At 38.2% G+C, this 23,199-nt stretch overlaps 1 protein-coding gene and 1 long non-coding RNA gene across 4 annotated transcripts in view; one reads left to right on the forward strand and one right to left on the reverse strand.

Moving 5' to 3' along the window:
• LOC142449886 (uncharacterized) overlaps positions 1–3,451 on the reverse strand; it is a 49,680-nt gene extending 46,229 nt beyond the window's left edge. Inside the window, exon 1 of the long non-coding RNA XR_012784892.1 lies at positions 2,991–3,451. This is a non-coding gene — a long non-coding RNA (uncharacterized LOC142449886). The remainder of the gene's footprint in view (positions 1–2,990) is intronic.
• DCN (decorin) overlaps positions 1,728–23,199 on the forward strand; it is a 48,428-nt gene continuing 26,956 nt past the window's right edge. The window contains exons 1-2 of one of the 3 annotated variants that reach the window (XM_075551186.1): positions 1,728–1,870; positions 7,528–7,778. In XM_075551186.1, coding sequence (XP_075407301.1) covers positions 7,562–7,778 — 217 coding nt within the window. In that variant the 5' untranslated portion in view covers positions 1,728–1,870; positions 7,528–7,561. Of the gene's footprint in view, positions 1,871–3,159; positions 3,455–6,419; positions 6,571–7,527; positions 7,779–23,199 lie in introns of those variants that run through there. The other 2 variants (XM_075551184.1, XM_075551185.1) reach the window with 2 other exon arrangements.

Genomic DNA, 23,199 nt, shown 5'->3' on the forward strand with positions numbered 1-23,199 from the left:
TCCTCTCCTAACCTTACATCACCTTCCTACAGAATCAAAGCCTCTTTTCATATTTAAAATCCCTAACAGGGATGTATTACCTGAAAAATATGAAAAACAAACAAGCTAAGGTAGAAATATAAATGAAAAACATGCAATACTTTTTGCTACTGATGAGTAATGAAGCACAAACACGACTGCATTATGTGAACCTTGCTGGTAGAGTGGTTCCACGGTCGGCTGCTCACCACAAGGTCACCAGTTCAAAACCACCCGAGGGAGAAATGCTCCTGTAAAGAATTACAGTCTCAGAAACCCCATAGGGCATTTCTACTCTATGGATCTCTATGAGTCAGAGTGACTTGATGGCAATGAGCTGAGAAGATTGTGTTTCACTTGCTTATGAGGTAATACACCCCCGGAGGGTGCTTCTCTTCTTTATGTCTCAATTTATGAAGTAGCTGCAGTTGACTTCTCTCAGGACTGAACAACATACCTTTCCTAAAGGAATTGTTGAGAAGGAATATATGATAATAATTGGCTATGACAATTCTTTTAAATGGAATATATGTTGGGGAACCAATCACTTTTACCACCACGATTATCTATAGACCTTTCTTAATTTACCTTTTCAGTCTTAATTTACCTCTTAGAAGCCAAGGTTTCAGCATATTTATTAAGAGCTGGGTGATGAAAATTCAAAAGAACGCATTTTTATATTGGATTTGGAAGAGGCATTCCACTGGACTTCACCCATCAAGGCGTGGTTAGATGAGATTAAGAACCACAAGCACAAGTCCATATGGACTGTGTCATATTTGTTGTTGACAAAGTTGTGTACGGTTAGAAAACAAGGGTCCCTTCAGGAAGGCTGAATACAGTGGTGGGAGAGGCGAGGCAGGTGTGAAGAAGGAATCTCAAAGTAAAGCTTTCCAACTACGTAACTAGTTTTCAAGCCATGCTGAATTCAAAGCTCTCTTGGATTCCAGGCCACTCTACTTCTGAGGTTAAGGACGAAATCTGTGTATGATGGTTAAAGACAGAGCCAGACAACCCATTCCAGCCTCTGACCTGCCTTGGAAGAGTCAATCTAAGAATAAATCCATCACATCAGCTTTGTGAAGATAATTATTGCTTCCAGACCTCGTAGGAAATAAAGGGGTGTCAGAAGGAGACCTTTCTAAGCTCTGGCATTCTTTACATCCTTAATATGCAGGTACAACTGACATCACTTGTTTTTAATGAGAGTGGGAAAGAGCGACTAGCCCTGAAATAAACTTTGACAGGATGAAGATTATACTTAGCTTGTTAGCTTGTGGGATGTCAGCAGAAATCACAACTTGAGAGATTTCAAGAGCAGATGTGACATGGACTCTGAATATGAATATTCGAACTATCTATATAGCAGCCAATGTTTCAGTGAGACTTACTCATACGCTCCAAGCCAGTATGAGTTTATGCAATCTCTTCATAAGTGCTGATTCTATCTCTTCTCAAAATTGTTCCATTTCATGTTGGATTGCAAGAAACCCGACTTCTGGTAACAGGGACATGACCTCTTTGTGACTTAACTGTCCATGACTTTTTAATGACTTCATTTTTCCAACTAAAAATGAATGTGCCAAAATTTGGAAGTTGACTTCTGATTAAAGAAATGTATTTTAAGATGGTGTTTGTGAAAATGCTTGGTATTTCAAAGGGACATGCTTATTAAAATAAAAAGGATGAGTCTGCATTCTTTTGTTCTTGCACACATATAAAACGTTTTTCAAAAATTGTCACAAAAACACCTTGTTTGAAAAGGAAAGGTCCGGTCATTGTGTAGGAAAACCAGGCATTGGAAACCCTTTGGAACCCGCGGAGGATCCCAGTGAGTTGGAGCTTGGACCTGGTAGGTCAAGTGTGCTCCAATGTGTGCAAGTTTTCAGCGCTGGGGACTGTGAGCTTATTCAGGAATGGAACAGGGAGGCAAACTCCAGCGCCGTGAAACCTGTCCCCTCCTTCAAGCAACGACTCAAGAATTTAATTCCTTCAAGTTTCATCAAGGCAAAAGCTGATTTACTGCAGAGTGCAGAGACGTGGATGGGGACAGGAGAGGGAGGATCTGAGAAGGGGTCACCTCTCGGCTTCAAAGATGCTGAATTCAAGTTCCACCTGGTAATAGCCTGGAGGCCAGTGCAGAAAATGATACAAGTCAAAACTTCCACAGAAAGAGACTTCCACAGAGAGGACCAACCGCCCCAGCAAGGAAGTCTCTCTCTCTCTCTCTCTCTCTCTCTCTCTCTCTCTCTCTCTCTCTCTCTCTCTCTCTCTCTCTCTCTCTCTCTCTCTCTCTCTCTCTCTCTCTCTCTCTCTCTCTCTCTCTCTCTCTCTCTCTCTCTCTCTCTCTCACACACACACACACACACACACACACACACACACACACACACATCTTTCCAGAGACTGAACATAATTTTCTTTTCTGGGATTTGTATCCCCCTACACACACACACACACACAAACACACACACACACACACTCATTTTCTAAAATTTGGAAACAATCACAGTATCTACTGTTTGTTTTTTTTCCCAAAGTTCCAGATTATACATATATAAAATAGTCTGTTAAAAGCAAAGGTTTCAAATACAGGCTACACTTAATTGTGTCAACTTTTATATCCGTGTGCTTTCTTAAGGGAAAGAAACAGAAAACGGATGAAAACGCAAAGAGATTTTAAACCAAGATGAATGAAAATAATGCGGGGCATGTTTTTATACAAAGCCATGGCTTCATTTCAGAGCATGTTAAAATATGTTTTAAATATCTAGGAAGACTTCACAGCACTCAGATTTCACAAACACCAAGGCGACTAAGACCCCGAGAGTATTTTCCCATCAAGCTTCTTCTTTTGTTTTCCCAGACCACACTGAAAACCAGCACAGATCGATTTCTCGGCATTTGCAGGGCACACACGTCCTGGAAGAACGAAAACCTGTTCTTTGGGACAGATGATAAATGTTACTTACCAACAAGACTAGAAAGAGTGGAGAGCGGAGTGGAGGTGGGGCTGGGGCAGCAGACCTTTTAGTTTAAAGTGTTTTAAGGGAATAAATCAACAAAATATGACACACTTCAAGGCAAGTTGTTCCGGTGCACTACATAAGCAGTTGAGAATCCTAAACAGATGCAAAAGGAATAAAGCAAAAGGGGCGGGAAAGCAGGCCGATAAAGTTTCTGGCTCCAATACAAGAGACATATCATTACCATATGATCTAATGTGGGTGTCAGCCGGAGTGTGCTCACTGAGGGAAACTGTTTTCTAACTGTGCTATGGAGTAGAAGCAGGAGCTTCGCAGCCTAGTGACAGTCACAGAGCAGCACCTACCCCCTCCTCCTTTCCACACCTGCAAACTCTTGTTCTGGGGCCGAGTATTTAGTGTAATTACATCTCAGCTTTGAGGGCTCCTGTGGCAAAGCCCCGGATCGAAAGGTATGGTTTTCAATAATGGTCCTGAAGTCTGCTGCAGACTAATAAACTTCAGTCAAGTTGAGAGAAAAGAGAATTATTTTGTGAGGGGGTGGGAAAAAAGAAAGTAAAGAAAAAGAAAAATTGTACTAAACTTTTAATAATCTTTATGCAGCATTGAAGTTTTACTTGAAAACATGAATGATTTGGTAAAATGATTGAATGCCTTGTGTTAATTGATTTTTTTATCCTTTTCTGCTCTTACAAGGGTATTTATTAAAAGAAGTGTAACCTAATACCCTAATCTACATTGATATATTCTGCATTTGTCCTAATGAAATGTTAAACTCTGGAGGAAGTGTTAGCAGAGAAGTATTCTAGGCTAGCATATTTTATTTGTAGCTCGGTTATTTATTTAATGATTTCTTTCCTTCCTGAATTCTTGTCCGGTTGAGGAACTTTGAAAACCCCAGAGAAGTGAATTCTGGTGATTTGCTAAATAAGTCTGTTATTTCTGCATCCCTAGAAAAGAGTAAAACATTATCACCAGATAACCGGCCATAAATATAAAAAATGTGTATACCAAATACTAATCTTCTCACAGCGGCATCCCATGCCAATTTTTCAATGCAAATGAGGTTTTCCTATAAGATGCATCCTCATTGAGATGAGGATGTGGGTTATTTTTGTTTCTAATTTAAGGCAGGGTTACTGGATGACCACTGGGTAAGTGGTCTCCCACTTATATAAATACCTGAGGGTTTTTTCCTCTTACTGTTTGGACCAGGGGGGTGGATAAAAGAACCAACTGCCTCCTATAGGACACTTGATTTATGGATAAATGCCACATTTGTTGATGATGTTGTTGTTATTGCTTTTTTGAAGTTTTACCCACTAAGGGGGGATATTAATGCTTCTTTGCTGATAGGATCACCTATCCCCTGAAGTTAGTTTATTTTTACTTTGAAACCCACTCCAAAAAATATAAATAACATCGTAAAAAGGTTGATGGCAAATGAGACAGTACATTTAAAGGACTAAAGTCATTTTATTTTTTAATAAAATATATAATATTGGCAACACTTTTTGTGGAACAGCAATATGTTTTGAGAATGGTTCAAATAAATTCAGTGAAATTTTAAAATATATATACTGCTAAGTGGGTGCCTTGGTTTCTACATGAGGATTTACTATTGGTTGGTTGCTTATTTTTCTGATGTATTAAGAAGCAATGGATTCAAGGAATTATTATTATGAAAAACACACATATATTGTTTAAGGAGACTGAGATTTGAAATATCATGAGACTAATTGAAAAGAAATTATTCCTAGGAGAAATTTGTATAGCTTCTTTTTCTTCCTCAGGGCATTATCGGTGAACTGCATGCACACACACACACACACACACACACACACAACAGTAAGTGAATGCGATATAAAATAAATGATTGAAGGTATTAGTTGTCTCTGCATTCAGCTTTACTGTAAAGGATATTGTGCAGAGAATTTGCAATATTTTAATGAAAGGAAGGAAATATTAATGATCATATTACTCTAAGATATGCTTCATTGTTTCTTTTGGGGGAAGTTAGAGAAATAGGCACTTTATACTTAAGAGAATAGATCAAAAAGTGGCATCTCTATTAACTCTTGTTGCTATTTATTAAATCTGCAGTCACTTTGCCTCATTTTTCTTCTAAAATTATAAGACATTAAATATGCAAAGCTAGCAAATGTGTGGTAAGCTGTAAAAATTGCATTTTAATGTGAAACAGACAGAAAACTATATGCTTAAATCCAATCCAAGTAAATCCTGCCAGGCCAAAACAATAGGCTCTCTTCTTAAAGAGCACTGCAGTCACTGGGGGAAAGGGGCTCCAAGAGAAAACTTGATACTGAATTTAAAGTGCTTGTGTGAACCGTGATCCAATCCATATGGTGCTTTGTAATGAAAAGTCTGTCTTGTGTATGTGATGCCTTACATTTCATTTGGTAGTAAGTATAAACAGAACAAAAATATTAAAAACTAAAAAATAATAGTCCCTCTTATCTCTAGTAGATCTAGAAACGCATAAGGTTAGGATATGCAAATATTTTAAGTTATTTTTGGTATATGTTACAATTTGATGGTGAGTTAAAGTAGCAACTTAGTGATAGTTACAAATGAACAGTTTTAGTATAGAATCATGCACTTATAAATAGAGATAATACGCATAAAGGCAAGCCACGTCTAAATGTTTTAGAAATAGTAAGAACTGTTAGAAAATAAATTAAAAATACATTTTCTTAGCAATAGACCAGTCCTGTTTTACATCATGAGATTTCTTGGATTCACATTGATTGAGAAAGTGTCGTGTTCACTTTAGCTAAGTAACTCAATGACATAGAATGATCGATTTATCGGGCCTGTGGAATACAGGAATGCATACTATGTGAATCCATCAAAGCTGAGCTTGTAGCTGTGTTGTTTTGTTTTTGTTTTCTTTTTACAAAATAGCCGAGCTCAGAAGACCAGAGCAGTTACATAAAAAGCTATTAGCTTTTCCCCGTAGACGAAGTAACTTCAAAAACGTATTGAAAAATTCCAATATCTTTCAATTCCATTTTTTTCATGAACTTTCGATGCAGACTCCTACATTTTTTGCTTCTTATTTAAAAGGAAAAGGTTAGTTTGAGAAGCCAGACAATGGGTTCACTTTTAAAAAAATGAGTATTTTTTGTATTAGGTTGAGGTGTCCAATAAATTTCCTGTTCCAGGAACTGGATTTTTCAAAATATGATGCTGTTTTGTTTTTGGAGAAAAAGAAAAGATTGGTTACTAGCTTGGAACAAATTGAATATATTTTATTGTTAATAAGCTGGTGGTCAGTGGAGCTATTTTTTATGCAAAATGTTATGCAAGGTTCAAATACTGTGTGTGAAATAATAAGACACGCCCTGGATGAGTACATAGCCCTAGCAGGGGGACAGACCGGATGTACAAAACAAATGACAATATGTGATAAGATCTTTAAAAGAGGTAAGAGCAACGTTCTTTGGAAGCCCAGAAGAGGGAGAAAGCAACCTCTTCACCTGAATAAGTGAGGGATTTCAGAAAGGAACACCATTATCTCACTTACTCTTTACAACACGCTTACAAGGTAGGTTTTTTTGATGGAAATTAGTTTGGGATATTAGGATTCAAATGTCGATTCACGTGGTAAGAAAATAGATATAGATAAATAGAAATGCGGCTACAAACGTAAGTGGACAGCCAATTGCTATAAGTCACACAAGGACATATAGAATTGATGACAAGCCATTGGAAGTTAATAAATGGTTTTCAACAGATAATTAAGAAGAACTCTAGCTAGAAGATCAACAGGCAGCAGAGTAGAACATGACTCAGGGAAGAGGGAATATTCAATACAGAGATTAGCTGGAAGCTCTTTCAATAGTTCAGGGAGTGACGAGAAGGGCCTCTACGAACGCCATTACACTTGGATGGAAAGAGGCATCAGGAGCCCTGGTGGTGCAGCGGTGAAAGCATGGGCCTGCTAACTGGAAAGTTGGCTGTTTGCACCCACTCTGGAGAAAGACCTAGCAGTTTACCTCTATAGAGATGTACAACCTGGAAAGCCCTGTGGGGCAGTTCAAGTCCAGCCTACTGTGTTACTCTGAGTTGGAGTCAACTCAACCACTGTGAGTTTGGTTTTTGGAGAGATGAGTTTGACTTTCTTGAAGTAAAAAATTTAGATCTCCCATCATGGATTTAGACCAAAATATTTTTTCACCTTGGCATGATGTGTTGAGTGAACATCGGAAAGTCCACCATGATTTACATGGTAATTTTACAAACAATGTGAAGTACTGTATATTTTCTGAACTCAGACCCACAATAATTTTTTGAAAGTAGATGTAAATAACATTCTAACTTTGGTTCATAAGTAAATATCTGAGCAATTAAGTCTGCAATATACTTAACAGTTTTTAAATATATTTTCAATGTCCTGTGGTCTAATAATAAATGAAAGTAAGAATTTTTTTCATTGCATTTTTCTCACTCTGTTTTGGCACAGGCAACCTTATTTTTCCTAAATCTTTCATTTTTTTCCTAGGTAACCTGGTTTGTGACAATAGATGCGATAAATCATGAAGACAGCTATCGTCTTGCTCCTGCTTGCCCAAGTGTCCTGGGCAGGGCCATTCCAACAGAGAGGCTTATTTGACTTTATGCTAGAAGATGAGGCATCTGGGTTAGACCCAGATGAGAAGCCTACTCCTGAGCTTCCTTCCTTGGATCCCCTGGGACCAGTGTGCCCCTTCCGCTGCCAATGCCATCTCCGAGTTGTCCAGTGTTCTGATTTGGGTGAGTGAGCCACAGGCTCTCTTTCCCTGCTTTGTTTCTTTTATTCTTCGGACCAGATACGCTTACAGTTCAACAATTTCCATTTGAACCTCTGGCAATTTACATGCAAGAGACAGTGCCATCTAATGAGAAGGGCAGGGACCAGAGAAGAGTAGAAAGAGATGTACTTTTGAGGTTGAAACTTTTCCTTTTGAAGCCAGGGTTCCCTCAATTTGTAATCTTAGAGAAAGAGCTTTTAATCTTTCCGGGAAGTTTCGTATGTGCTATAGTTGCAGCATGATGGCTCATTGTATTTCTAAGATTTGCTTCAGTAAAACATTAGATATGAATGAACAACGTCTTTCCTCTTGATTTAGCCTGGATAAAAGACTTCAGCTTGAACACAACTAAAGTGCAAAGCATGCAATCATCAGAAAGAACACAAGTAAAGTTGACCCCAGCCTGCAGTACCAAAACACACTCGGAACTTCTGGGTCATAATTCTGTCTTTCCCACTAGCATTGCAATCCAGCTGTTGTGTTTTTTTTTTTAATTCAGATGTGATTTCAAATGACATTTTAAAAATAAGGCATTATGAAAAGATCCATTGTCAGCATAGATCCTACATATTTACCTCAACATCCCAAATTCAGTTTGATTTATCATCTTTGTAAAAATTTAGACCTGGCATTCCAAGTAAAGTACTCAGAAGATAAATCTTCAGAAGTTTAAAGCCCCAGAGGATGAGTCAAATGGAATGTGCTTAGTTTACACTGCAGACAAGTCGCATTCCTGACTTATCCTTCTTCATTTTTGAAAGGAGAAGAGGGCAGATTTGTTTATTGGAAAGGAAGGCAAGGAAACCACATGGACCTTCATAGTATGATACTATCTTCCTGCATTTCATTTTCAAACAATCCCACAACATGTAGGGTGCTCTTTCTCAAAGACATGTTTACTCAGAAGACGCTTTGTAGCAGTATTTTCTGGGGGAAATTGCAAACTTTGACATTCTTTCCTGCAGTTGAAATAACATACACAAATGAAACACAGAAAACTTAACACAGTCCATGCTGCAATATATTATAAGAAAATTCTTTGACACTAAATCCAAAGCACAGCATAAACGTTTTCAAAAGATGGCAGGGTTATTCCATTGGATTAGTTCGCAAACACAGTGAGTGGCTCAGGGAGTCGGACTGTGCTCTACTCCGTGACAAGGAAAGGACCAGGGGGGGAAATACGATCATCATCCTGTGGATATTTTATTCTAGTCTGGGTATTAGTTTCCTTTAGAATTGTATCTTCACTATGGGGGAGATTTGGTTATAATCAAATTATCTAGAAACATTTCTCAAGCATCCCGAGACTGCATACGCTGTGTCTTGGGCAGATTAAATAATGGCCCTGGAAAATCTGAACAAACAAGTCACCAATCGATGGACAGACTACTTGTAAACTTTTTCTAAAGTTACAAAGATGTCCAATTCACCAGGAACTGTGAAGCAAGGTAAGTCTCACTTTGCCACCGAGCACAAAGTGGACATGATTCATCATTACTCCCGCTAGACAGTATACATGGTGAACCCTGAAGGGCTGATGTTTTATAGATGGGAAGAGATGGCCAGTCACTTAATTGAAATTTTCCTTATATTTTTATAGATATAATTTGCCTTTGTTTGCATGATAAATAGATCATAAAGCTTGACTCTAACCAAAACTTAATGGAGCACATTTCAATCTGCTAAAAAGAAAAAAAGGTAATCTTAGGAAAGATCAACTTTATTGATTTGGGAGTCTCATGGGATGTTTTTGTTTTTGTCAATAGTGTATTTTGTTTCATTTTGTTTTCGGGAGACAAAGCTCTCGTATGCTATCAAGTTTTTAAGAGCACAAAGTGTACATCATTTCTTAATTATTCGTAAGTGTGTATACTTTTGTACTAAGTAAAAGCTGAGATTATAACAATGATACGTTTTTATGAACTGTATTTAAGTAATAGAACACAACTTTACTAACCAAGGTACTTTTCATTTTTTTAACTCAGATGCGTACCTAAACTAAAATTTTCAAATTTTAGTCAGCTATCTCTAAAACATACAACTCATTTCTTAAAAGGGAAAGAACTACTAGCCTCATGCACAGCCACCTTAGGAGACAGGGTCGAATTGTTCCATCGGGACTCCAAGGTTGTACATCTTCATGGAAACAGGTGGCTACAACTTTTCTCCATAACAGCTGATGTGTTTGAACTATTCAATTAGCAGTTGAGCACTTAATCACTGCAGCACCAGGGCTCATTGAGAGCAATGTACTTGTCTTTAAAGAGAGCAAACTCTATTTCCATTTTAAGTAATTATTTGACTGATTTTCTCTTTAGACCTTGGCAAATCATCAAAGCCTTGACATCTTCATCTGAAGAATAGGCAGTTGTTGTTGTTGTTGTTGTTGTTAGGTGCAACAGTCAATGTTGCCTCATAGCAACCCTGGGGACATAGGGAGAAAAAAATACTGCCCAGCCATAACCCTTGCTGTATTTGAACTAATTGCAGCTATGGTGTCAATCCATCTGCTTAATGATCTTCCTGTATTTCACTGATTCACTCTCTACCAAACACGATGTCTTCCAAGAATTGAAAAAATGTCTAAAGTCCCTAAAATGAAATATTGCTAGTCTCATTTCTAAGGAGCTCTCTTGCTGTCCTTTCAAAATAGTCCTGCCTGTTCTTCTGGTAGTCCATGGCGTGTTCTACATTCTTCATCCACACCATCATTCAAAGGCACCAATCATCTGATACCCTGTGCTCCAGGTTTCATGTATATAAGACTATGAAAAATATCATAATTTGGTTGAAGCTCACCTTAGACTTTAAAGTGACATCTTCACTTTTTAATACTTACAAAAAATCACTCACAGTAGATTTGCCCGAAATAATGCATCATTTGATTTCTTGACTGTTAATGTCATGGTCACACAGTCTATAAGAAATTGTATTAGATCTGTGAGTTACCTGGATGATACTAGATTTGTTTTTGGTTGTGTTTTGAATTAAAAGATCATTTATTGGGAGCTTTTACAGCTCTTCTAACAGTCCATACATCAATTGTATCAAGCATATTTGTACATATGTTGCCACATTTACTTTCTATTGAGCCCTTGGCATCAACTCCTCTTTCTGACTCCCTCCACCTTGTGACCTCTTGATAACTAATAAATTATTATTATTTTCATATCATACACTGACCACTGTCGCCCTTCCCCTGTGCTTTCTGTTGTCCATCCCCCTGGTGGTGGTGGGGTGTGTGTTCCTGTGTCCATCACTGCAATGCATTCCCTCTCCTCCCCATCCCACCTACCCTCCTGGTCTCTCTACTCCCATTCCTCTTCCTGGATTCCATTATTTTTATACAACGATGGAATTTTTCTCAATAATTTTGAAAAATGAAAGATAAACAATGTTAGGCATAAACAAAGCGTAGATATAGTCTCATGCACAGTAATGACTATGCATCTTATATTGCTCTTTGTTATGGGACCTCCCGTGATATTAGCATGACATTTGAGTTGTTAAAATTAAAAAAAACAACCAAACTAAACTAAATAAAAACCAAGTTTCATTTAGGGATGGGGAGTGCTAACAGTTTAAAATGTTTCTCTGAATCAGAAGCTAATATTTAAGGATTATCCTTCCTTAATAGTTCTAATGATTGAGGAGGAGCCCTGTCAGTGACAATACAATTATCCTGATCATCTTGCTCTCTGTGTAAAATATATTATACATTTCTAAAGTACTTTGTAATAATGAGTACTTTTGAAAGAGTTAAACAGCAGCACATTTTATACAGTTCTTTCAAAGCTAAAAAGTAAAAAGTATGAAATTAAAATTAAGTAATTCATGAAAAAACACTTGAGACAAAAAAATGGCCTAGTGACTCTTAGTTCCTGTCTCTCATTTAGCAGAGTAAGATTATAATTTGTCTTTATGGCGTATGAGAGGATATATGTCCTGCTAGTTCCAAGAAACTAACTTACTCTTCATAGATATGAACCAACTTTCTTACTAACATTGTTGAAATTTAGCTCATAATTTAATAAGTGAATTGATTATTCACATTTGCAACAAAATTATTTGAGACAATTTCATCTTTATTTGTTTATCTTCTTTAGACATAAATTCATTCAATCTTAATTAAAACATGAATAATAATAGTAATATGCAAGTGATGGTTGAACTAGAAGTCTTAGAAACCTAAGAATTTCCATATAATGAAAAAGACAGTGTGACTCACTTGTGTCAGAACTGTAGAAAGGTTACAGAACTGACTGTCTCCTCTCTGTTTGGATGCTGGGTGCACTAAGGGAGACTGTGTCCTTACTTGTGCACCCTTGATTCATTCATGTTTGAAGCAAGGGACACTGGGTGGCTTAATTTGGTACTGATTTTCCTCGTATTACTGAAATGCAGATTCTGGCTGCTTATAAAGGTCAAAGAACTCTGCACAATAGGCTGATATTGCCTTTTGACTCATCTGTATAGTTCATTGTCAATTTATAGCTTATAAATTTTAAAAGACTTGAAATAACTCTTACACTGTGTAATAGTGGCTATGTAATTGGCTTATACATTTAAACATATCAGCACTCGCTATTTTCTAAGAGTGGCTATTTATCTCACTATTGGCTAAGGGTGATTTTATAACTCTTGAAACCTATTTCCTCATTTGACAAAGGAGAATATCTACTTCATTGGATAAAAATGTAAATATGTAAAAATATGTATCACAGTAACTTTTATATTCAGCATACCGCCTCAAATAAAGTGGGCTCAAAGCAAGAGGCTATTTCTGATATCCTTTTTAAAATTTCCTCTCAAAATAGACCTCTATAATAAGTATTTGTCCTATGAATATATATACAAGTTATTCTTCCCTACTTCCCCCCAAAGGACCACATCATCTCCATCTATAAAAAGCAAGACTCAGATCATTATGGATTACCAAGTAATTTAATCTTTCCTACACTGATATGCCTTTGAATAAAGTTGATTTCATTGATTTGAAAACAATGAAATATTTGACCAGATTTCAATGAGCACATATGTTCATCCTTATCATACTTATACCTCTAGACAAGGTGCCAGAAGATAGGATAGTTTTATTTTCCCATAAATTTGAAGAATGCTATCTCCTTCTAAAATTGACTATGTAACACAAAGGATATTTTCACTCTTTAAAAAAAGATTTTATAAAAGGAAAAAGAGAATAAATGATTATTACATAAAGGTGGCTTACTTTTTTTTATTTCATCATTTTTATGACCTGGTGAAAATGTTGCTAGTAGTCAGCCCTTGGAAAATATGTAACACTAGGTTCCTTGCCTGTAGAAACTGGTGTCCCAAAACTTGGTCCATGAGGTGAATGATACATTAGAATTCTATGAAATCAGCCCAGCAAAATAAATAAGGGTCATTTTGCTGAGAAGCAGAGTTTCCTTCATAGACAATGTTTGGTTCATCAGCAACCAAGGTATGGAGTGACCCTCATTGGGAATTTCATATTCAATGAAAGCACGTCTCCGAAATGTGGTACTGAAGCCCCAGCTAGTTGCTTAGTTCACCTTGGTCAGCGCTGGGACAGAGACCATCCTCAGAGGACCCATGTCCGACGCTCAGTATGACCCACATAGTCACAGGCTTACTAGGGTTAAAAAGGAGCAGAAGGAACAGAGGAGACAGGGACGGCCAAAGGAAGTGTCTGTCTCCTTGACCTGACTGAGAACTGACAGATTCCGGCTTTTCTTCTGGGTCTCAGCGGAGAGCAAGAGCCAGCTGCTTGAGATCAAGGCATTTTCTCTGTTAGACTACAGCTGTGACCCATTTCCTTTTGGAAAATCATCCGGGACTCCAGGGGACTGGAGGGAAATAAGTTAGTTGGAATATCAATTCCCTGGATAAAAGAAGAGCATAGTCCCTCTAATCTTAATTTTCCTCCTTCAAAGAGTAACAAGATTATATGGTATTTTAGAAAAAATAAGTATAACGAAGAACTACATCAGTTTGCAAATCCCGGTTTAATCAAAGGAAAAGAAAAAAATTCTTAAAGCAGCTGAAATTGAAATCATGGTTCAATGAACCCTTTACTTTGTCTGCTTACTGCTTGCAGCCCAAATCTGTTTACTCCTTAGCTTTTAATGTAGTCTGCATGGGCCTTGATTATAGTATTTATCTCATGGTTTCTTAATTACCTATGTTTTCATCTGTCTTTACTAATAAAAGGAGAGGTGGGATTATCTTTCTTTATAGAATCTAGAAAATCCATGGCATAACCTAATGCCTTGTCCCAGACTTTCAAGCACCGATGAATGGTTCATGCATGAATCAATGAATATATGCACAACCTGGTAATTAGATAAATGAAAAACTCTATAATATCCTTGTTTCTACCCAGTGGAAATGGGAGAAAACATAGCCGACTGAGGATGAAATGACATGTGGCTGTAGTATACCTTTTTGAGGGTGACTGCAGAACCACAACTTGAGTTTGGCTGTTTTTTTCTTGTTTGTTTTATTTTTAATGTTAAATTTTAGCAGATCAGGAAGCTTAAACCGTTACTGAGTTTATTGGTAAATCAAAAACGAAACCTACTGTCACCAAGTTGATTATGACTCATTCAACCCTACATAGGGTTTCTGAGGCTCTCCATCGTTTAGTGGGCAAACAGCCTCAAGTTGCTCCCATGGCAACGCTAGTAGGTGGAAGTGCAGATTTGTGGTGAGCAGTCCTCTGCTTACCCAACAGTCCCTCCCCAGGCTCCTTGAGTTTGCTTGTAAAGATCAGGAGATAATAGGCTTCTGCTTTATTTCAGGAGTCCAACCTAACTGCCATCACTGAGTTACCAGTGTCTGTGAGAAAGAAAGAGAAGCATCACTCTGTTGAACAGAAAGATGTTGAGTGGTATTGAGTCTCCCAAATGTATTCTGTGTGTCAAAAATTCCAGTCGATCACAATTGTCCTAATTGTTTACCTGAAGGCAGATTTAGAGAAAATAGCGATAGACATCAACAAAAATAAATCTCGAAGTTGTCTTGATGGCCTCGTGGTAACACATCCGGAGGAGAACAGCAAGGTCAGCTGTTCAAACCAGTAGCCGCTCCACGGGAGAACGGGAGGGCTGTCTACTCCTGTACACAGTTACAGTCACAGAAACTCTCGGAGGCAGTTCTAAGAGTAGCTGTCAGATGGGGTTGATGTAAGTCAGCACCGACTGACCTGCAGTGAGTGTTGTTTTGGTGTTTAATTTTATGAATAGTCACAAGACATATCAGTGCCAGCAATATAATTTAGTTAAACTCATATATGTATAGTTAATAAAAGTACGTGCAGTTAAAAAGAGAATTTAAATGTGAAAAGTCATGTTAATAAACGAGTGAACTTAAGGGAGACTATTTCTTAGAATTCTGCTTATTTTCATACTCTTGGAAGTTTAGTTTTCATCCAAAAAGCAATATTTAATAGGGAAGAAGGCTTTTATTTTCTTCCTTACTATAAAAAGCTCTGAACTCTACAGTATTGCTCCCGCAGTTTATACGATCCTCAGCAATTGCAGGGAAGAGACAGAGGATAAGGCATGCAAAGATACCTGTCTGAGTCATCTGTAGGTAGTGCCCAAGTAGGTTTTATTTCAGACCATTTTATTTCTAAAGATTATAATATTGACTAGAAAAAAGAGTAGCCGAATGCCAACAATGATGGTTATCTCAGGAAGTTGCAGTGTATAACATTTGTCCCCACTAAGATCGGACTAAATCTTCCAGAAATAGCCTCTGGAGAGTGCAGTTATTTGTCAAGGTGCTGAGCAAAGGAAGTAGTTACTATGCACAGTAGAGCTGCCAGGCGAGATTTCCAAAGGCCCAGGATTTCATAGAAAAAATAGTGAATAGAACAGGACCAGGACATGTGTGACAAGAAACATCTGTTGCTGGCAGTTGCCATCAAGGCAGTTCTGACTCAGCGGCTCTCTGCATAACAGAACTAAACACTGCCTGGTCCAGCACCATCCTCACCATTGTCCTTACGTTTGAGCCATTGTTGAAGCCACCGTGTCCCTCCATCTTGTCCGGGGCCTTTCTCTTTCTCACTGTCCCTTTACTTTATCAAGCGTGGTGTCCTATCCCGGAACTGGACTTTTCTAATATGAAGTCTCTCCATTCTTGCCTTTTTGAGGCAGCCTTGCTGTACTGCTTCCAAGAGAGATTCCTTTGGATTTTTTTGGAAGTCCATGTTACTTTCAACATATTTCACTGGCAACATAGTTCAAACGCATCGATTCTTCTTATATCGTGCTTACTCCATGCCCAGCTTTCACATGCAAAGAAAACTCTAGTGAGGACCAATAGCTTTGTATGAAAAACCTGTCCCTGGGATGAGTACAGAAAAGATCTCCCTCTCCAGAATAAGGTTTATGGCAGGGAGAAATGGTGTAGAGGTCACATATGACCTTCTCCAACTCCCATGACGGATGGCCACAAAGCAGCTGTCAAGTAGTCCTCCACATTCCATCCTTCTGAAAACTCTATTATGACAGCAAGCAGTCCTCCACAGCACTGTACTTTTCTGTTGGGCTGAATAAGTCATTTCAATGACTACATGGACGAATCCTGATCCTGAAGTTTATGAGGGAAGTCAAGGGGTTACAATTCAACCGAGAAATGCTCAGAATACAGCTGTTCAGGAGCTGATGATTTGGGGCTAGCCACTACTTATCTAAGGGGATGCTACAAGTTCTTTGGAGCTGCCAATAAATGTCCCAAAGTTATGTCATTCTGTCATAATTCTCAACCTGAAGATTCAAATCTGGGTCAGCAAACCCAGTTCCCTCAATTATGTGCCCAGAGGTCCCCTACTCCACACAGAAGCCTCCTGCTCACATGTACTCAGATTCATGTGCTCTGTGTGATGCGATTCCCACCATTCTGCCTCATGCTTTAGTTCATGGTTCTGCCACTCCTCAGGTGTGGTAGCTGTCTTTTGGGTCAAGGCAGGCTACTGTCCAAGGACTTTGGAGACAAAAGGATGCTCTCCTCTCCTGGATCTTCTATTTTGCTGGTGGTAAAATCTCCAGTTTCTGAGTTGGCTGGTTTTATATTTATCAAGGCAGCAACCATTACTAAGCTGGTTAATAATCACACAGGTGAATCATACAATACAAACAACACCTTCCCTTACCTTCTGACCAAGAGTCATTAGGAAAATAAAAGTTGTTTGGAGGGAATCCTGCTGATGTAGTGGGTACATGTTGGGCTTTGCTATGAGTCAGCTTGACTTGATGGCAGTGAGTTTGGTTTTTTTTTTTTTTTTTGGTTTTAGGGTAGTAAAAAGGCAAAATATAGAAGAGTCATCTTAAATAATCCGCTGCATTATTTTGTATTATAATCATACTGACACACAACACACAAAAACACAACCACTTTTCCTGAAACTATTTATAGCCTTCAACATTTTTCCCCTTATTATTTATTTACATTTTTACTTAAATTTTTTACATTTATGTTTTATATGTTTATATAAGATATGCAGGATAAACAATTCCAAGGAGAAAGCAGCTGGACTGATGATTCCCGGGGAGAGGGGAAGAGAACATGGGAGAGGAGTATATGTGTGGGGTGTAGGGCGAGGGAGCAGGAGGACAACAAACTCAGGGACAGGGAACAACAAGGGATCTGAAGGTGTAGAATGTCTGCTGGTGTGTGATCGATGGTAAAGTAACTGAGAGGAATTACTGAGAGCCAGTTGAAGGAAGAACATGACAGTGGGGCAGGAGGAAAATAGAAGAAAATAGAGGAAAGAACTAGGAGGCTAAAGCTATGTAGAGACATTATGATATAAACATGTATATATGTACATATATTAACATATAAGGATAAGGGTATTGGTCTATGTACATATATGCTAATGTATTAAGGTAGCAGATGAACTTCTACCAATGTCTTCTCTTAACACAAAAGCACTTTGTTCTAAAACCTGGCACTGTGTGTTATGCACCTTCCTGACATGATTGTTGAAGACAAAATGGGTGGATAAGCAAATATAGTGAAGAAAGCTGATGGTGCCTAGCTATTAAAAGCTATTAGCACCTGGTGTTTTAAAGGCTTGGATTTAAACAGCGCCATTTAGCAGGGAAGCAACAAAACCCACATGAAAGTAATATACCAGCCTGTTTAATCTCAAAGTGTCTTCAGGATCAGGTATCAGAAATTCAAAACGTATAATTATATTGAAGTAAAAGAGAGGGGTCATGGTAGAGACCCAAAGCCCATCTGTAGACAATTGGGCACCCTTACATAAGGGCCACAAGGAAGGGATGATTCAGCCAGGGTGCAGTTTAGCACCGATGAAACATACAACATTCCTCTGGTTCTTTAATTGCCCACCCCCCTCACTATCGTGACCCCAGTTCTACCTCACACAATGCTGCTAGATACCAGAGTATGTACATTGGTACAGATAAGAGTTTTTGACACATGGATGCCAGGACAGATAGACCCTCAGAAATAGTAATGGGAACAGCAACACCATGAAGGTATGGGGGAGGGGGGGAACCTATAGCAATAATGGATGTATAATCCCACCCCCACCCCCAAGGGGGACAAACAGCAGAAATGTGGGTGAAGGGATACCGTGGATGGTGTAAAATATATATATATATATATATATATCATATGTACTTCCTCTGTCTCAGGCTAGCTGGCACTACAAGAAAACATCCTTTTTTTATAAGACAGCAGAGTGGCGTAGACTATGACATGTGCTCTGGATCTCAAAAACTAGAGTTGATAGGGGAAAACTGGGTGCATTTCTGGAGTCTGCAGGTCAGATATACCTAGAAACAAATCTACATTTGAGGTACTAAAATGGGTGCTGGCCAGTGTCGTAACTGTAGGTAATCATCGTCATAACTTTCATCACAGCTAAGGATACAAGTTTCTTAATCTTATCAAATATTCACTCAATGTACAATCATCTAATAAATGTCAAGAATGTTTTATTTTACAATTTGTGTACATCAGAATCCAAATGAAGTATGCAAATTTCCATAGGTTAAAATAGCTCCTACATTTTTAAATGATCATTTTGTCGGCATGTCTTCATTTATCCTGGTGATACACTTTTTGAAAACACCAGAATTTTCTTGATTGCATTTCTGTAGGGAGCTTTAAAATATTTCCTTTGAATCTTTACGCTGCTGTTGTCCAGTACCGTCCACCGGTTCTGACTCAAAGCCACGCTGCGTACAACAGAAGGAAAAATCACCGGGCTGTGTGTCATCTTCACAGTCGGCGTTACATTTGACCCCATTGTAGCAGCCACTGGGTCAGGTCATCTCTTCGGTGATCATCCACTTTTTCTCTGCTCTTGTCCTTCAATCAGCACAATATCTTCCTCCAGGGACTGGATTTTCCTGATAGCATATCCAAAGTCAGGAGAGAAGTCTCACCATCATTGCCTCTAAGGAGCATTCTCACTAAACTTCTTCCAAGAAAGATATGAGTGTGTTCTTTTGGCAATATATGGTACTTTCTTTATAGATATACTTTTATTGGGGACTCTTACATCTCCTTATCACAATCCACACACTTATCCAATGTGTCAATCACATTTGCACATAGGCTGCCTCATCATTTTCAAAGCAGACTCTTCCCACTTGAGCCCCTGATATCAACTCCCCATTTCTTCCCCCTCCCTCCCCACCCATCCTCCCTCAAAAACTCTTGATAAATTATAGATTAATACTTTCATATCTTACATCGTCCACATTCACCCCTCACCCACTTTTCCATTCTTCAACCCCCTGGGGGAAGGTATAGGTTGATCCTTGTGATCAAGTCTCCTTCTTTCCCCACACCCTCCCTAGTCCTCCTGGTATCTTTACTCTCCTTGTTGGCCCAGAGAGGTTTATCTATCCTGGATTCCCTGTGTTGTAGGCTCTTATCTGTAGCAGTGTGCATGCTCTGGTCTAATCCAATTTGTAAGGTAGAATTGAGGTCAGTGGGGGGAAGGAAGCTCAAGAAGACTAGAGGAAATTTGAGTGTTCATCGGTCCTATATTGTACCCTGAATGGCTCATCTCTTCCCTGTGACCCCTCTGTGAGGGGATGTCCAATTGTCTATAGATGGGCTTTGGGTCTCTACTCCCTGCCCCCCCAAGTCCCATTCACATTGGGTATGATTTTGTTCTGGGTCTTATATGCCTAGTACCTGATCCCATTGATACCTCATGATCACATGGGCTGGTGTGCTTCTTCCATGTGGGCTTTGTTGCTTTGCAGCTAAATGGCTGCTTGTTTATCTTCAAGCCTTTAAGACTCCAGACAATATATCTTTTTATAGCCGGGCACCATCAGCTTTCTTCACTATATTTGCTTATATGCCCATTTTGTCTTCAGCAACCGTGTTGGGAAGGTGAGCATCATAGAAGGCCGGATTATTGGAACAAAGAGCTCTTGTGTTGAGGGAGTACTTGAGTCGAGGTCCAATGCCCATCTGCAACCTTAATTCTTAACATATAGATATGAACAAAAAGTTCTATTCCCCTCTCCTTATATATATTATATATATTTATATATGTACATGCCTGTATTTAGATTTCTATAAATGTCTTTTGCCTCCTGGCTTTTCCTCTATTTCCTTTTACTTTCCTTTTGTCGCATTACCATGTTTGGCCTCCATTCAGGTTTACTAATTCCTGGCTGCTGCATTGCCCTTGACTAAGTCCCACTAAGCATCCTACACCTTCTCTCCATTGGTTTTAGTTCACTTGTTGTTCCCTAGTCCCTGGGTTGGTTCTCTCACCCCTGCCCCTTCCTTTCTCCCATCTCCCCTTCTCCCGTATCCCCCCCCCCACCCCAGAAACCAATGATCCCATTCTTTACATCTCCAAATTATTTATCCCACCTATCTTATCTAGATAGACATGCAGATTTTCTTTTGCATTACCACAATTCAAGTGCTTTGATTCTTCTTTGATCTTCCTTATTGAATGTCCAACTTTCACATGAGTAAGAGGTGATTGAAGTTATCATGCGTTAGAGCAGGTGCACCTTGGTCCTCAAAGTAACAAAGTACCTTTGAAAAGGTTGAAATTCAACTACTAATTCTTGGTAAATTAGCTCTATGTAAACTTTCCATTTTCTTTTGATGCTTCCAGCGTCGTTCAATATTTTACTCATAAAATCCTTCAATATTTCAATTTGAGGCTTGGATTTTTTCTTTAGTTCTTTCAGTTTAAAACATACTTTGTTCTTCCTTTTCAGTTTTCCAACTCTAGGCGTTTCCACATTTGATTTCTCTATAGCCTATACATTAGAAAAGGGATCTAGCAACATCCTCAGACTCAACATAGACCATCTTTTTATTTGTTTGTTTGTTTTTGAAATGCTAATAAATAGATGAAGGTTTGTTTTCCTATCTGGAGGCATACTGTTGACTGTTGCCTGGAGAAATATAGGCCATCCAAATAAAAAGCTATCAATAGATTAGTGTCCATACGGAATTGTAAAGGCAGGTATTCTTTGAACACAAATCACACAACAGGTGCCAGATAAATATATTGAAGGCATAGATGTGAGAACAGTTTTCACAATCAGTTGAGAGAGATGAAATATTTGATAGAAGTATTCATTAATAAAATAGTCCAAGTAAAATGGGAATCAGAAAATGATCATCATTGCATCCACCTTCATCCTAATACTCCTGAGGAAATATAATAAACTCTAGGAAAGCAGTATGGAATTACTATCCCAAAATTGGTTAAAAAATTCGAAGTGAACTTTTTAATATGGGATAGGAAGAGAAGGCTGTGATCGAAAATTAGCCAACTGATTCAAATGGAACCTCCTTTGGAAAAGCAGTACGTTCAAAGCTATAATTTAAAATATCAATTTGTTCCTGCCTACTCAAACATTTCATAAAGAAATTACAGAAAGAACAAAAGCTAAAATGCAGGATAAGCCTGTAAGTATGTAGACCAGGCAGAGTTTTGAAGTAGAAGACAACTATTATCTGGGGCCTTTCTGACCAATATTATAGAGGAGGGGGATTATGGTTAACCCTTAAATGATGGTTAGAATTAAATCACAAGGAAATGAGTGGATGGAGCATTCCAGGAAATATTAATTGTGTGAACAAAAATGACTACCTAGACATAAAGGGAGCAAGTTCAAGGGACAGTGTAGAGTGCATACTTTAAATTTAGGGATTATGTTTAAATACATCAATGGCATTATCAGGCAGTTCTGGAGTTCACTTTCAAGTCATCTTGGCTGCCCGTGGCCAAGGTTCCTTGGATAAACTAGGCCATTTCTTTGAGTTTCAGTTTCTTTACCGACAAAAAGGAAGAATTTGAATAGCTTAGAAATGTTGTGATTTGGGATACAAATAAGTGTTTTTGAATGTTGAGCACATTAATTTCTTACTAAAGTGAAAACTATGCCTAACAAAAAACAGAGTGCCACCTGTTATTATACTCATCCTTTAAAGAAATACATTTCAAAGTAGAAAAGCCCCTAGGTTCATAAATATGTGGGTATGTCTGTGCATGTTTCTGTGTGAACTGTATATTAAACCTAGTCACATTAAAAATCATATAAGTAGCATACAGGAACAAAGAAAGAATTATGTTGAAAGACATATGAGTTTATTTTTAGTCTCCACTTTTCTACTCCTAGTAATATCAACCTCTTATGTCATTAAGCCATTTCTGGAAATCATTTGAAAGAGATGAAAATGATATTTCCACCAGGTTGATATACTGTTTAAATGAGATAGTATGTTTTCAGCACTTTCAGAAACTTTAGATGTATATAAAATTATTCAAAAAATGCCAATATGCATCTCTCAAACAAAGACAAATTCATTAATAATTTAGATGAAGTTGTACAATTATGATGTTGATAAAATAACTCTATGAATTAAACTGAAAAGGCACAGTCTTAAAGATCTACTTCCTGAAACCCTTATAAACTCCATAAAAATCTCCTTCCCCAAATTCTTATAAATAAACTCCATATCATTCACTGCAAGTATCTTCTGTAGTAAGATTCTGAGAGGATATCATCAGCAACATTGTCTCAGACACAAATGCCTACTCCTTTGCCCTTAAACCTGACATTGCATCTGCCTGTAGCCTTAGTCCGATGTTATGAGCATCACTAGGCTTTGTTCAGCAATGTGAAAAATAAGACAAGTGAAAATGTAGAGTTTGAAAAAACAGTACAAGATTTACCGATGGAATATAGGCAGTAACTGTAGTCCAAATGAAAGGAAATGTGCCTTTTCTTGGTTGGAGAACACTAATTATGACAGACTTGGCAGAAGTCTGCCACTCCTAATTGCGTGCAATTAGCAAATTGACATTTTCAAAATTGACAGTGATCACAACTACATGC

This window comes from Tenrec ecaudatus, chromosome 6 (assembly GCF_050624435.1).
Source record: "Tenrec ecaudatus isolate mTenEca1 chromosome 6, mTenEca1.hap1, whole genome shotgun sequence".
NCBI lineage: Eukaryota > Metazoa > Chordata > Mammalia > Afrosoricida > Tenrecidae > Tenrec > Tenrec ecaudatus.